The 15,534-nt window shown below is 37.5% G+C and overlaps 1 protein-coding gene across 9 annotated transcripts in view; it reads left to right on the forward strand.

The window, feature by feature from the left end:
* Positions 1-15,534, forward strand: part of LOC140675071 (discoidin domain-containing receptor 2) — a 141,588-nt gene that overhangs the window by 118,525 nt on the left and 7,529 nt on the right. For all 9 annotated transcript variants that reach the window (XM_072909103.1, XM_072909172.1, XM_072909156.1 and 6 more), the window contains 4 exons: positions 3,250-3,372; positions 5,181-5,290; positions 8,505-8,705; positions 11,386-11,478. In XM_072909103.1, the coding sequence (XP_072765204.1) occupies positions 3,250-3,372; positions 5,181-5,290; positions 8,505-8,705; positions 11,386-11,478 (527 nt within the window). The remainder of the gene's footprint in view (positions 1-3,249; positions 3,373-5,180; positions 5,291-8,504; positions 8,706-11,385; positions 11,479-15,534) is intronic.

Here is a 15,534-nt window from a genome sequence, read left to right on the forward strand (position 1 = left end):
GGAGATAAATTCACAATTAATAATTTAAATCAATATGGTGGAACGAGCGCGGAACATTTGGGGCGGATATACCTCCCGTGGGTACAGTATAACGTAGCTCGTATCCAGAATGCCAGAACACTGCACGAGGGCGGAAAAGAGCGCAGGAACCCCTCCGGGTCGACATGAAACACGCGAGACGATCCCCTGGGTTCTCCATCGGTATAAAAAGAATCACGGGATCGCGGCCGAAGGTCAATTTAAAAGCGCGTGATCGATACTGACAGATGCTTTTTTTTCGTGTCGGCCGTTGATACATAGCGATACCGATCAGCTGGAGACCGGCAAACATTCCGTACAGTGCAGCGAGAACTCTCTGCAAAACGTTCGTTCGCATTTATGCACCTTTCATGTTCGAAAATAATAGATCGTAGAGATATTATAGTGATCAAATCGTATGTTATGGTTTCTACAGGGAAAATATTTTATCTTGGTAAAAATTACAGTGTAATTTTTGCAATCGTATAGAGTACAAATATTAATATATATATATAAAAAAATTTGTTTCAAAGAATATTTATAAAAATATTGAGAATTATAAATACTTGTTTAACAGAACAAGTAGAAAAGATTTTAACACGTTAAATCTTGAAAATATTAATAGAGACTGATAGACAATAAAAAATACTTTTAATTCTAGATTAAATAAAGGATTTAAAAAATGTTAGTTTTAGAAAAGTCTATTCTAGATTAAATATAAAATTCTTAAAAATATTAGTTTTTTTAGAAAAGTCTGTAAAAAAAAGTCGCATATTGAAATGTTATTCTGTTATTTGTTTTAATCTCGTCGAATAGTTTTTTGCATACTAACCATTGCTAGTATATAAAAAGTATTCGACGAGACTAATAACACAATAACATTGCGATATGCGAGTCTTTTTCCAGACTTTTCTAAAAGACTAATATTTTTAAAAATTTTATATTTAATCTAGAATAGACTTTTCTAAAATTAACATTTTTTAAATCCTTTATTTAATCTAGAATTAAAAGTATTTTTTATTGTCTATCAGTCTTTATTAATATTTTCAAGATTTAACGTGTTAAAATCTTTTCTACTTGTTCTGTTAAACAAGTATTTATAATTCTCAATATTTTTATAAATATTGTTTGAAACAAAATTTGTTTCTATTTTTATCTTTAATATCTGTGATAGATGTATAAAAATACCTCTATTATCCTAGTTGCACTACACTCTTTTTCATCCCGCAAAACGGAAATAATTAACGCGGCGATCTCCGCGATTGGTTCCCGCGAGAGATATCATCTCTATGACAGGGACGACACGGGAGCTCGTAGAAAGATAATTGGAGCGAACTACCGAATGGCGATGCAAAAACGGCCAGCGTGTAACGGCCCCGCTCTGCTTAGACAATAAATCGCTATCGCGGTTCGTGCGACACGCGCCGGAAATAAAGCCGGGGACTGCGACGTAGTCAACGCGGTGTCCGCGATGAAATCGATCGATCGATCGTCGTCGGCTGCAGCTTGCAGTGAACCAACTCGTCAACAGGACGCGTCGACGAGAACCCCTTCGCGAATACGCTACAACCCTCATGGAATGTATCATCATTACGCGGTCCAGCGGCTTCCGGGCCAGTTCGCTCCGTTAATTGCGGAGAGAAAGCGCGTCGTGTAATCACGTTTTCGACTGCCCCGCCCTCCAACAGCGGGACGCATCCGGCCGACATCACAAAAATATTACGCGATAGGAATTGATTTCATGACCATCCCGACGTCGAGTATCACGTATCGGTGCGAAAACGCACGGTTCGTACAATACATACAAAATTTTATGACGCATTTGATAATTTTTTGAACCATGACGCGTGTGACATAAAGCTCATCCCCCTGGTAGGTTTTACAAAAACGGCAGCAATGACATCGCGTTAGAGATATGCGTTATAAAAAAATTAAATAAATTATTTTATACAAATATTTGTTTGCCTATTGACGCGTTTAATTTTATCTAGAGAACCTAAACAGTCACATAAATATAAAATATATTTAGTGAAAAAAAAAAAAAAATAGTAAGCTCTAAAATTTTGTGACGATTTTTATTTCGTACTTTTTCACGAATACGAGGAGCCGTCGCTGGTTATAGTCACGTGGCAGATGATTTAGACACATTCGACGTCTATCTATATCTTTTTACTGTATCTATATATTTTACCGTAATACTTTCTACGATCGAAATTCTACACATTTATTCGAGAAATATAAGGAAGAATATTTGATATAAGCAGATATTTTCCGTCCTGTTCTACGATCGATTCCCTCAAAGTCATGAATGCAAACAGCTTCTTCACCGTCGAGTGAGTCCTTTCTATGCGTCAAGATACACGTGTGTCCCATGGATAGACACATCTGGTATCGCGGTTTGTGTACGTTTCCGCGGCGTGAATCGAGATTGATCCGAGCACAATGCTCGGAACGGGACGCTCCGGATCCGAAAGTGCCCGTGTCTACGTCGAGACGTCTGCGCATGATTGACATCCGACAGGGCCACTCGAAACAGTCAAAACATTTCACCCCGCGTGTCGCGTCTGGCCTTGACGCTTCGTAGCAATGCCAATCATCCTTCTCGGCGGATTCACTGTTATCCGTAAAACCACGATTACTCGGCAAACACACGGTACATTCGACATTATTTCTTTTCATGTCATTCTCATTTATGATAGCATCAAAGTTTTAAAACGAGACTTTTGCGATCACTTAAGTATATCCTGCCAATTATACTACAAATCCGTTAATTTTCATCTAATGCTTTATAATCAATATTGACATTATCAACATGTAAATCGCGTTGCATTTTAAACACTTTGAAAAATTCACGAGTAATATAAATAATTGAATATCTCATTCTACAGTCATTCACCTTTAAGAAAATGTTTCTCCTAATAAAAACTCAAGATATCGCGCGTTTTATCTAACATTCTACAAGTTCATCGGTGCTTCTACCGATCGACAATAAGTTCACGATCAAATACTTGTAAGTCGTACAAGAGTTCTTTGTGTGCTCTCTTTCTCTCTCGTACACTCGATAATCCGCGAAACGCGAAGGCAAGGGTCGAAGGAGGTAAAGCCGTTCGTCGAATGACGGCCGTAGATCTTGCGATACCCACGATGCGCCCCAGCGCGACTAGCGTGATCATAGATCGTTGATTATCATCCGGATAGCTCGCACAATGCATTTGCGCTTTCGTGTTGCAGTCGCCGACTCAACAGGAGGTACTCTCGGCCCTGAAGAGACGTCTGGAGCAGACCAGCGTACCGCTCTTCCCACGGCATCGCCTTCGCATGCTCTCCAAGCTCGCCGAAGGAGCCTTCGGAACGGTAATGACATTGTTATTACACCCGCGAATAATAAGTATATATTTCCACCTGGTCACGAGTTTCTGAATAAGATCATGTATCATTTGGTCGGTGAGTTTCGACGTTGATCAATTGCAATTAACTGCTAATAATACTTGAGCTTCAAACATTTTTTAAATATGTAACGATTAATTGTTGCATTTATACTACCCGCATTAATATTGTTCTCTCGTTCGCTTTAGAATTATTCAAACAGATGAAAACATAATATCGTCAATTTATCAAGCTTTTAAAACGATTTTATGTGTTTCTATGTGTTTCGTTTCGAGATTCTAATAACAATAACATATATAATAAAAACATTTGTTGTGCTGTTATAACAATTTATCAGCGTCATCATGATTGCGCTTACGCGAGTAGAAGCAAGTTCAAATACGGCAAACTATTTCGATGTAAATTCGCGATGCAACGTTTCACTACCTCCTCCGTCGGGACGACGAGATCGCGAAATCAATCCGTTTGTTGGACGTCCGGGCGATTCAACGTGCACCGGATGCGCAACAATACGTCGATTAACGAAGTGCCTGGAACGCGTTATTCTTCCTCGACACAATGACGCGCCTCGTCGCGTCAGGGGTCGTCGAGGATAATCAGTTTAGGATGCGTTACAGTGGCTAATAATTCCCTTTTGTTTCCCGCAACCCTTCTCTTCCTCCCGGCACCGGACGACGCATCGTTAATGACGACGCAGCGAGGAGGATCATCGATACGTTCGCTTCGTTTCACATAGTTCGCCAGTTGTCGCTTCAAGATGTATTTCCACGAGCTGCTGAAATCGATCGTTGGAGGGACAATAAGGATCACGTGATCAAAAATGACAAATTGATATCTTTATTTGTAATCTAATATTTATAAATTAATATTTTGTCATACGATCGGTTTTAGCGACTCGTGAAAATACACCTTTAGAAATCCGCGTGACAGGAGATACATCCGCATGCACGGGCGATAGTGCGGACTTTACGCGAGATCGGACACGTCGATCTCGACTCGGTCGACATACGAAATCAATCGTCCGGTGGGAAATCGTCGGATCTCTTACGCGTAATATCGCGGAAGGATATAGTAGTCGTGGTACATTACGCAATGTGCACACAATGATCGATTATTCTTACAAGTTGCCGTTCGAAACCTATGGATTAGTATTGTTAGGATTTGGAATTTTATGGCGGAATGTATCTTTGCGCATATCATTAGTCAATGAAAGAAATACACTTTTTTACACCGTATCATTCCTAGGTACAAAATAAATTATTTAAAACGGATCGTTTTTTAAAACTATAATAATATAAGAGTAAAGTTTCAATTTCTTAGCTTATTAATTTAAATTTTCTTGTATCACAAAAAATTCTACAATCTCTTCCGATTTCTTTAAAAACAACATATTAAAAAATTTAGAAACTAAAGACTATAGAGATTACATGTTTCTTCTTAAATGTTCATTTATATGCAATTTTCTCAAAGTGGTATGTAATTATTTGTAATGTAAAAAAAAAAAAAAAAAATTGTCAGGATGTGCTCCACATAATTGGAAAGTATATGTATCATTGCACTCTCGTGCAAAATTATTATTATTATCACTTGTATAATTGGATAATATATAATATTAACAATGAACGAAGTCAGTAAAAAGCCGGCGTATGCAAAGTCACGTACGACAAAATTCGTCAAAATCACGGCAAATTACAAAATTTCGGCCGTTCCCGAATTTATCCTGGTCATTTCTATGCATATACATAACGCAATTCAAACAAATTATGCACATAAAGGTATACGTGGCGGAAGCTGAAGGGATTCCGGAATACGGAACGACGACTACCCTCGGCAAGCGACTCGTCGCCGTCAAGTTTTTACTGCCGGAAGCCAGCGAGAAGGAAAAGTGAGTATACACGTCTGTATGGAAGCCGCAATTTACATTCCGTTTCGTTATAGCGACGCTCGATTGAGCGTGCATGCTTTCCTCTCTAACCCGTTTTTCCTCCGTATATACGACGATAAACCTTTTAGAGCCGTAGAGAGACGCGCTTTCTACGCCCGCTCACCAGTTGCGATTTTATGCAGCGTCCGTTGTTATCTATTGACGATAGATCGTGAGTTATCTTGCCTTCGTAAGCTGCAGGAATCGATAGCCGATCTGAACGATGAAGAAAAATAAGGTGCGATTTCCAGAGCGCATCGCGAGAGACAAATTGATCGCAAAGCGCTAGATCAAGATATATGTTCGGATCCAACAGATTTCTTATGCATTAACTGTTCTTTGAATATGTTCTGAACACCCTTAGAAAATCTTGATATTACATATCTTATTGCATATGCATTGATTGAAAGCAATACTAACGCAAAATATTTTCATAAAAATGGAATTCGCGCATGTATAATATAAATGCTACGGAATACGCATGCAAAAATGTGGCATTCAAAAGGAAAAGGAATAGTAGACTAAATTGCACAGTTGGAATAGGTATCCTTGTGGGGGACGGTATATCAAATTTTAAGGATGAGCGGTCACACGTATTTTTTGGGCAAATGCATACGACGTTCTGCGTCGCGGCGTGGTATATCCGTCGAAGAAGTCCCGCGGCGGCAAACGTCCGGACACGCCATTCTCGGACGATCGTTCTCGCGATTATCAGCGTCAGACATCAGAAAAAGGCCAGTTTGATTCCACGAATGGAACGGATTTGCATACAATGACCGGGAGATAGGGTATCGGGGCCGACTTTGGCGCGCATTCTGGGCCGACGTCTACGGACAGACTTCGCAGTAGAGATGACAAAGCTTCCTTCCGACGATCAACGAAAATCGACGACCCTCTTCCATTGGATGTCGCGTCATTCGAAACCCGTTCGCGTTCGACAGAGTTCGGCCAAAGAGAAATTTCTTCGACTTTCTGTCGGAGCAATCTGTCGGACGTCTAAAAGTGATAAAGAATAGCGAATAATTTGACAGATTTAGCATGCACGTATTTATTTGCGCTGTGATTATATTTCGTAAGTGTCCTTAATAGTGCAACGCGTGTGTACAAAATAATTGCATATATGCATTTTACGAAAAATAATTAATTTACTCATCTATGATTATTCTCTAACTGTCCTTTATAGCTATTTTGTTATCTTCAAAAAGGATCAATCTTTACGTAATTAATCGACTCAATCAGCCCTTATAAGAATAATAAAATTCATATAAGATATTTGATATTTTTATTAAGAGAAGAAAAATTTTCAAGTGTTTCAAATAATTCACGCGGACAAAAACAGTTTTTTATAGTTTCATCTATAACCCTTTGTACATATATCGGCGTGACGAAACGCAGTCTCCGAGGCCCGTCGTATTTTATCTCGCGCGAACAATCCTTGCATTGCAGATTCTCGACGTCCGCTCACGCAACAAGTTCCCTATCGCGTGGATGACTTATAGTGTCTCGTGACGCCGCACGTTCACCCTGCCGAAACGCGAACAGCTGTGGAAATCTCAAGTCTATACACTCTTACGCAAAAAATAAAGAACGCATCAATTCAATATTTGTCATTTACTTTTGTTATTTTATTATATAAATATGCTTAATTTTTAATTATAATTAAATTTAATTAATTTTATGTTTCTCTTTTTTTATTACGTACTAGCATATTTAAATTCAATTTTTTATTGAATGTCACAGCTTGTCTATTACGTGATGATTTGCATTGTCTGTTTGTCAGAGTAGACCGTGGCTGTAAAGAATCTTTGCATGATTATAAATGAGAAGAGTACAACGAGAGATGCTCGCTCGTGCGATTACTCATTCGGTTGCATCGGAGGAGGCTGTGCTGACGACAGATAAGAAATGTTTTATGCGTCACACCCGGTATCACGTGTTGCAGCGCGCGACCGGCGCTGACACTCTATTAAAAATAACGCGTCGGTTCGAGACAACGGGCAAAGCACTCCTACGGAACCAAAAAATTGCGGCGATAAAATTTCGTCATCTTATGAGTAACGAGAAATATCGGCAGCATAGATATTACGGTAACACCCAGAAACCCCTAATATAATTTTTTATCTATAATTATTATTTATATTTATTTTATCCATTGTGTGTCACTGCTAGAAAAATCATTGACGAAAAGATTAAGACATATTCTCGCACGAAATATATAGATATCATCGCGCGAAGTCAAAATTGATTGACTGAAACTGTACTGATCTCACATCACGCATGACGTACACGCATTCGCGGTGCTGTAAACGCGACTGCTGCAGAATTGGAAACGTTCCTGTGAATGTCGGTACAAGGGAGAGGAAATTGTACCGCGAACTTTCGGCTAATGCGACGTCATTAGTTCGGCTTAGGGTTCGTGGTAACGTTAAACGGGCTATTTTGCATATAGAGGTCCACCTACAACAAAGGGGGAAGGGACCTTCGTAGACCTTCCGCCCACGCCGGACTCGGCGCGAGATTCCTCGCGACAATCGCGCGCACAGCCAGGGGATTCGAAGTTTATGGCAAATCGATACGCGCAGGCCGCCGCAGTTTTGTTAACGGCCGCATTAAGCTATCACGCGAGAATGCCATTACCAAGTCGATCGTAAGTAAGCCCGGAGTAACGATGCTGCGTGGTATAACGTAACGTCGGCCGACGTGCATATGTGCTCGCGCTCTAGAAAACGCTTCTCTTATCCGGAAATAACGTTGCGATCCAACCAACTGGACGGCAACTATGGTCGTTAACGCTACGTACGATCGTCTGGACCTGCAATGCAGAAAGCGCGTCATGCGATATGGGAATCATTACGATGAAAACGGTGACGCTTGTTTCTTTTTAAAGAGGTGCCAAATTTGTTTTCCGTTGCCCTGATGTTATATATGTATATATATATATATATTCTGCGCTTGCCATTTTGAAAATTAGTTAAAATGTGCATTTGAAATACGATGGATATATCATAATTGTTAAAATAATGCAATATATATATATATAATCGTCACAATGATAAGTACGATAATTCAAAACACAATACTTTTTTCATTTCGTAAAATTGTCACAGAAAAAAAGAGAATCTCAATCAATGATTAGTGATATATAACTCACAGAGACTGGCTTGTTCCCGAACAGATCGGACTTCCAAAGAGATGTGAGGATTCTGGCTGCTCTAGAAGATCGCAATATCGCTCGGGTACTCGGCGCCTGTTACCGCGAGGAACCATATTGCGTGGTGATGGAATACCTAGAACACGGGGATCTCTGTCAATTTCTCAAGACACACATCACTGCCGAGGACGCACATTCCATGCCGATTGGCGTCAAGACACTTAGGTAACTTTCTAGTGACATTAATCATCATGCGAATTAGGAAGGCTTAGAACAATCTCCTTTCAATGACGTCAATTTGTGTAATTACTAATTAGCAATTAAAAATTAGTTTATTAAACATTAATTTTATATTAATAAATAAAAGGGGGCTTTAAGAGCCGAACGCAAAATGTAGGGGCGTAAATAAAAACAATGTTTAAAGAAAATAAATTTAAGTTTATTTAGACGTTTCGGACCTTCTTCGGACTATCCTCAGTGATACAAAAATAATAAATAAACACGTTTAACGTGGTCACTTATGATTGCTTGATTACATTTGATATAATGAGTCACTTAGCGGCCTTCCACTATACAATTTAAAATGTAGAAGTGTATACTTAAATGCACTCTCAAATGTAATGTTATAATGGCGAGATTAAGAAATACAAAGAAGCCGAAAGGAGATCCATCACAAACACAAGTATGTGAGACAATGCACCTCGTGACAACCGTCTCGTAACAAGTTAAACGCACAAGTGAAGACTAAGACCTAATAAAAAGAAATGTGTCGGAATTGAAAAAGAGATTTGTGTCGGAAATGTTGTTTATTAGGCGTCAGAAGAATTGAGGTTTGAATCGTCAAGAGGATACGGAATTTTTTAATCAGGCATACATATCGATTGTGGAAAACATGTTCAAATTTGAGAGTTTTCGTCCTTCATTTAATCATACTCTCCTTCTCTTATAAGATTCGTGTTTTATTATTGACGTCTGAAAAACAGTTTCTGACCTTGTATTCTTCACTTGTGCGTTTGACTCGGTGCGAGACGGTTGTGTACGCATTATCTCGCATACTTGTGCTTGTGATCTTTTTTCCGCTTTTTTTGTATTTTTCTCGCTATTTTAGCGTTACATTTGAGAGTGCATTTTAGTATGCACTTCTACATTTTAAACTGTGTAGTGGGAGGCCGCTAGGCACTAGGTGACTCATTATATCGAATGTAATCAAACAATTGTAAGTGACCACACTGTTTATTTATTATTTTTGTATCACTGAAAATAGTTCGAAGAAGGATCCAAACGTCTGAATAAATTTGAATTCATTTTCTTTAACATTGTTTTTATTTATGGCCCTACATTTTGTGTTCGGCTCTTAAAACTCCCTTTTATTGATTAATTTATTTCTGAATTGAGAGCCTATTAGCTTTTATTATTAATTTTGTAATTTGGAGCAAATTATTGCTAAAAAATGTTTAATAAACACTACTCTTTCGTTATATCAATTAAATAACAAGTCAGAAAAATAATTGGAAATGATATATATATATATATATATATATATATTTTACACAAACACACACACAAAATATATATATATATATATATATAAAAAATAATTGGAAGTGATATATATATATATATCACTTCCATATATATATATATATATATATATATATATATATATATAATATACATATATATCACTTCCAATTATTTTTTTGACTTGTTATTTCATTGATATAACGAAAGAGTAATGTTTATTAAAACATTCGCTGTCATTTTTTTTTGAAAAAACTGGCACGCGTGCAGGATTTCGTGTAACTACCGCCGTAGAAATTAAACGTTCCCAAATAAAAACAATACGATATTTTCAAAAAATATCAAATTGAAGTACCTTTCGCGAATAAAATTGACGGGAGGTCACCGAGTACATATAACCGCGTTAGTAAATTGAAAGCAATATCGTTTTGTCAAAAAAGGAGAAATATACTTTGCTAATGTAAAATATAAATTTTCAAACGATATTAATCTGTTCGCAATTTCGCGTCAAAGCATTTAAAACATCCACGAATTTTCGTTTATGTAATTACCAGAGCGTCGATATAGATATTATAAATTTCAATTTATATACAGGCTGGATTTTTTTCAATAGAAGTAAAAAAATAACATTAAGTTTCACTATAGATAAATTTTATACTTTCCTAACATATTGAATAACGACATCAAAACTTTACAATTTCATATATTGAGACTATATATGTATACATATATGTACAGATTTTGCTGAAATCTGGTTTAAAATAAAAAAAATATTAATGTTATGTGCCGGATATTTTCAAAAACTTTAATATTAGCATTCGCGATATTTATAATAAAATATAAAGTATTAAAAATTTGATGTTCAACACATTGTTTAACATTGCAATACAGATAATTTTTTGAAATATTAAAATCGTTTTAAAACTAGTAAATAGAGTATTTTACAAAAGAGCTAATTGCATCATCTAATTTTATTAGTTTAAAAAGAAAAACTAATGTTCATTGACCTGACATTAATCGACAGCCTGTTGTGACATTAATGTACATTAATTGTCACATTATGTAGATAATATATTGTCGGCAATGCATCATTGTAACCAGGTTTTAAAGTATTCGAGATTACGGCTCTCGAAGTGCCGCAATCGTCTCTAACAAACCAGGTCTCAGTTTCATTTCCGACGAAAGCTAGAGTTAACACGCAATAAGTTTCTCCAACGCGAGTTTGACGCGTTTATTAATCGTGAGCGACGCACAGTCCCTGGATTCTTGTCGACCTACACCTCGGAGGAATCTCTTCGAGGCGACAGCGGTCGAGAGAGGATTCACAAGTGCGAATACCTTAACTTCGTCGTAGGAAACTCACGCCACTTCGTCGTCGTTTCAGTTTCAATTGTCTCATCTACATGGCGGCGCAGATCGCGTCGGGCATGCGGTATCTGGAGAACCTGAACTTCGTTCATCGGGATCTGGCTACTAGGTGAGTACAATGAGACTTTGTCGAAACGAATTTCTCTCGCGCGGATTCGCTTTCATCTCCCGAGAATAAACTTACACTCTACGAACGCGTCTTTATCATCCTCGACCGGTTCCTATTCACTCCTGTATCTAAACATTATATAACTTTCATTCCAAGTTTGCAATAGAAGTACGCGATTTATACATTAAACAATTTAAATTTATAAACGAGGACATTTAGATTAATATATGCGTTCTTATTATAATTTTGCAATATCTTAAAAATCAAAATAACTTTATACATTACGTGCATTTTTTAATCTCGCACATTCAATAAACAGTAATATATTTTTAAGGATTCCCTATACAATTTTACAAATAATTTTTATTAAATGAGTAAAGAATGCATGAGAGATTTGGATATAGGAATGAGTATCAAGTTCTTTTCGCTTCGATGCGTATGTAAAGCAGATGTAAAACTACAAATAATGAAATTTTCTTCGTCGACGCGAAGAAAATTATAAAGCTTTTGTGGCAGCAACAATACACGAAGGAAGCCATAATTCACGGGGATGATCCCCTGCCGCAGAAACAGGTTGAAAAACGCAATTTCGCACCGTGCAATATTTATTGAAAAGTAATTTCAAAAGTCGGTCGCGAGACTAGCACTCACGAAACAGGTACGACACGGCGTAAACGTCGCGGCTGTTTTTTACGTTATTGCGGAAAGGATAAATGGATTTGCTGTGGCTCTTGATTTATTTGTCGACGTAAACTTACTCACCCATTGGATGTATTTTTCCCGTCTCGCTTTCCGCTTCATCGATTAACAAGACGCTGTTCGCTCTATCGGGCTTTAAATCGTCGAAAATCATCTTTCGACGGATCTACTTTTCAATCCGATTCGAGACTACGCCGTCTGCTTTAATTGGCACAGTCTAATAACTGGCAGAGATGTTCTCGCAAATGTATGTGATCGTACTCGAGGGACGTGTACGTACGAAGGGGGAGGATTTTACTACGGCGATGCACCCGTTAAAACGGGACGACAGGACACCGATATCGATTCTCCCTATTACACTCTCAGGATGAAATTGAATTATATCACTCCCTCCCCCTTCCCGTGCAGTGCATTTCCATAAGCTTCAAAACAAACCGAGCCGAGAACCGCATGGGAAATCAACGATTTGTTAGTGAATTGTCGCGAGGAATGCAGCGAGAAGAGCAAGCGGCTAGTTATTTCCGTGAGTGAATGCGCTGGCGGCCTCAGTATATCGGCAACGGAAAATGTCGGTATTTCACTTTTTTTTTTTTTTTTTTTTTTTTTTACTCAGTCGCGCATTCAATCGTCGTAACTATCTGGATCAGCTTTTGGCATTGTGTCGCTCGCAGACCACTCGCGCAGAGTGATTCTGCCCGGTTTTTCCTGGCAGGAACGCGCGACTTTGAACGCACAATAGGCACCTTCCTCACAATCCAACATAATGGTCTAATACTTATTATATTCATGGTCGATTTTCCTTTCTCGCACTAGAAACTTTTCTCTTTCATACGCATTATTTCGATATTACATATAATTCGAGATTATTGAGAAAAGACCGCCGTTTTTCGTCCGAACGTATACATTTTTAATATCTTTCGATCAAGGTACGTTTTCCGCTAAAAGCACGGCTGTTAAAAAATTAAGAACCTTGTATCGATAATAAAATTCTAATGCCTCATGAAAGTTGCTGAATAAGATAGTTATTCTTCCTCGAATTTTCCACCGATTAAAGGTAATATGCAAACATTTATAAAATTTATAAAAATGTTACATTAAAATAATATATTAATATAATACAAAAATATGTAACTAATATAATACAAAAAATACTGCGTTAATATAATACAAAAATATGCATTGGCCAATCAAATAAAATATCACATTTTTTGAATCTACATTTGAAATTGCTTCGTTCATTCATTTATTATTCCGCATGACGTTTCCACAATCATGTATATTTTCTTTTAAACTTCATATACTTTTTTTCAAGTAAATTGCACATTTAAACTGCAAATTTTTAATATTGCTCGCCCCGCGAAACCGTAATGATACTCAAACCATATAACGTATACATTGAGCAATACCGCGATGACCGTCAGTCGACGAGTACGAAATACAACCTGTATATACATAGAACGAAGTCCATCGTAGCTGTTATTGAAATGCAATGGCCATCTCGCCGAATCGATAGGACGTTTAGATGCACATATGTGCATATATGTATATCTTTCGCACACTCATGCAAACCACCGAGTTCTCATAACACGCGGGACCTAGTTTCCGGGGCTGGACAGTGCTTCTCAAATTCTCGCTCGTAAATATTAATAGTAAAACGAAAAACATTTCTTACGCGAAGTTTCTATGGTGATATCAACTTTGTCAGCATTCTTAAAAGTACGGTTTGACTCGTCGATTGCAGAAATATAGCTCCAAAAGTATCGACAGACCTACTTCTGTATCATCTGTCTCTTTCTCTTACGTGCTTCACTATCAAATACAATTAAATAAATAAAGCACTAATTTAGAAGATAAAGTAGTCAATATAGAATAGATTATTCAATGTAGATAAAATTCATTGTCATTATTTTATATTTATTAAATTTGTTTTACGATAATCGACAAATAACACGTACCGCTCAAAACAAGATATCTAATTTATGTTACTCGTATTTTCACAACAGAATGTTAATGGCGTTACAAATTTCAAAATATTTTCAACAGCATTTGCGAGAGAACGGAATGTCCACGCTTGTGCGATTGCGGCGGCTATAATCCCTTAGTTAATTTTTTAACAAGCTACATATGAGGCTTTATAAAATTTTAGTTGCACTCCCATCGAAACCACGACGCGTTATCTCTGTCTGTGCTTTTGTGAGAAAAAAAAGCGTGATACGATCCGATCACATTGCAAATAGATCGATACCTTTTGGTACAGGCTCCAGGATTTAATCAAAATTTAATCAGAATTTAATGGCACCGCTGAACTTCCACTTTGATGGCATACGTCAGCGTGACGAACCGACGATATTCAGTGAAATACGCGACCGTATGGGAATTCCACCATGGGGCATAAATTCTTCGTGACTGGCGGCGTCAAAAGAGAAATGGACATTGCGGATATCAATGGCGCGTATGCGATATACTTTCGAAATGCATTTCTGCCCTTTCTATCGGGCGATCTCTGCGCGCGATTTATCTGTCGCGATAAATGTGAAAGAAAGCGAACCGAAACATTTTTATTCATTTAAATCGAACCCGTCGGAGAATTTTAAACTGTGAAGTTTAAACAGAATCGGAGAATGAGAATGTTCCCGAGACAAACTGCCAATCCATCGCGGCTTCTTATTTCATTCGCCAATCCGCGAGCGTATAGCTATATATAGAATCATTGTCGGAATCGTGCCAAGTGTAAAAGAAGGAAGGGATCGATTGCTGATCAAACGGTAATGCAATTCAATTGGCTCGGATGGAAAAAGAATACGAACGAATGAGAAAATTGATAGCTGTATATAATGCTTTAAAAGATGGAAAGAATAGTTGATTCCCGTACGAGAACGTTTGTCCAACCGGATAAAGATATAAAGAAAGAGATATAAAGATAGGATAGTGCATGCAAACGAAAGTATTGTAAAATCTCACGATTCGCTTTAAAACGATTTCCGCTAGTAAACGCTGTGATGATGTTATTTTATTAATGACAGAGATTGATTATAGAGAAACAAACATTACGAATAAACGTACATACATCTAAATAAAAGAGCAAAAATGGAAAAAGCCTGTATCCTGTATGCGGGTATTTCACATTCCGGTAAAAGAGATTTCTTTCATCCTATTTTGAATCGCAAATGTCTGCAAGGGAGTTTTCTTTAAAGTGTAGATAGTACTTAATATCAGACCTAGTCTTTCTCTCTCTCTCTCTCTCTCTCTCTCTCTCTCTCTCTCTCTCTCTCTCTCTCTCGTTTTCTCTCTTCTACTATTGATTCTTACATTTGGAATATTAAGTAATTTTGTTTTCGCATTTACAATTCTAATTCT

The sequence above is a fragment of the Anoplolepis gracilipes genome, chromosome 2 (assembly GCF_047496725.1).
Source record: "Anoplolepis gracilipes chromosome 2, ASM4749672v1, whole genome shotgun sequence".
Lineage (NCBI taxonomy): Eukaryota > Metazoa > Arthropoda > Insecta > Hymenoptera > Formicidae > Anoplolepis > Anoplolepis gracilipes.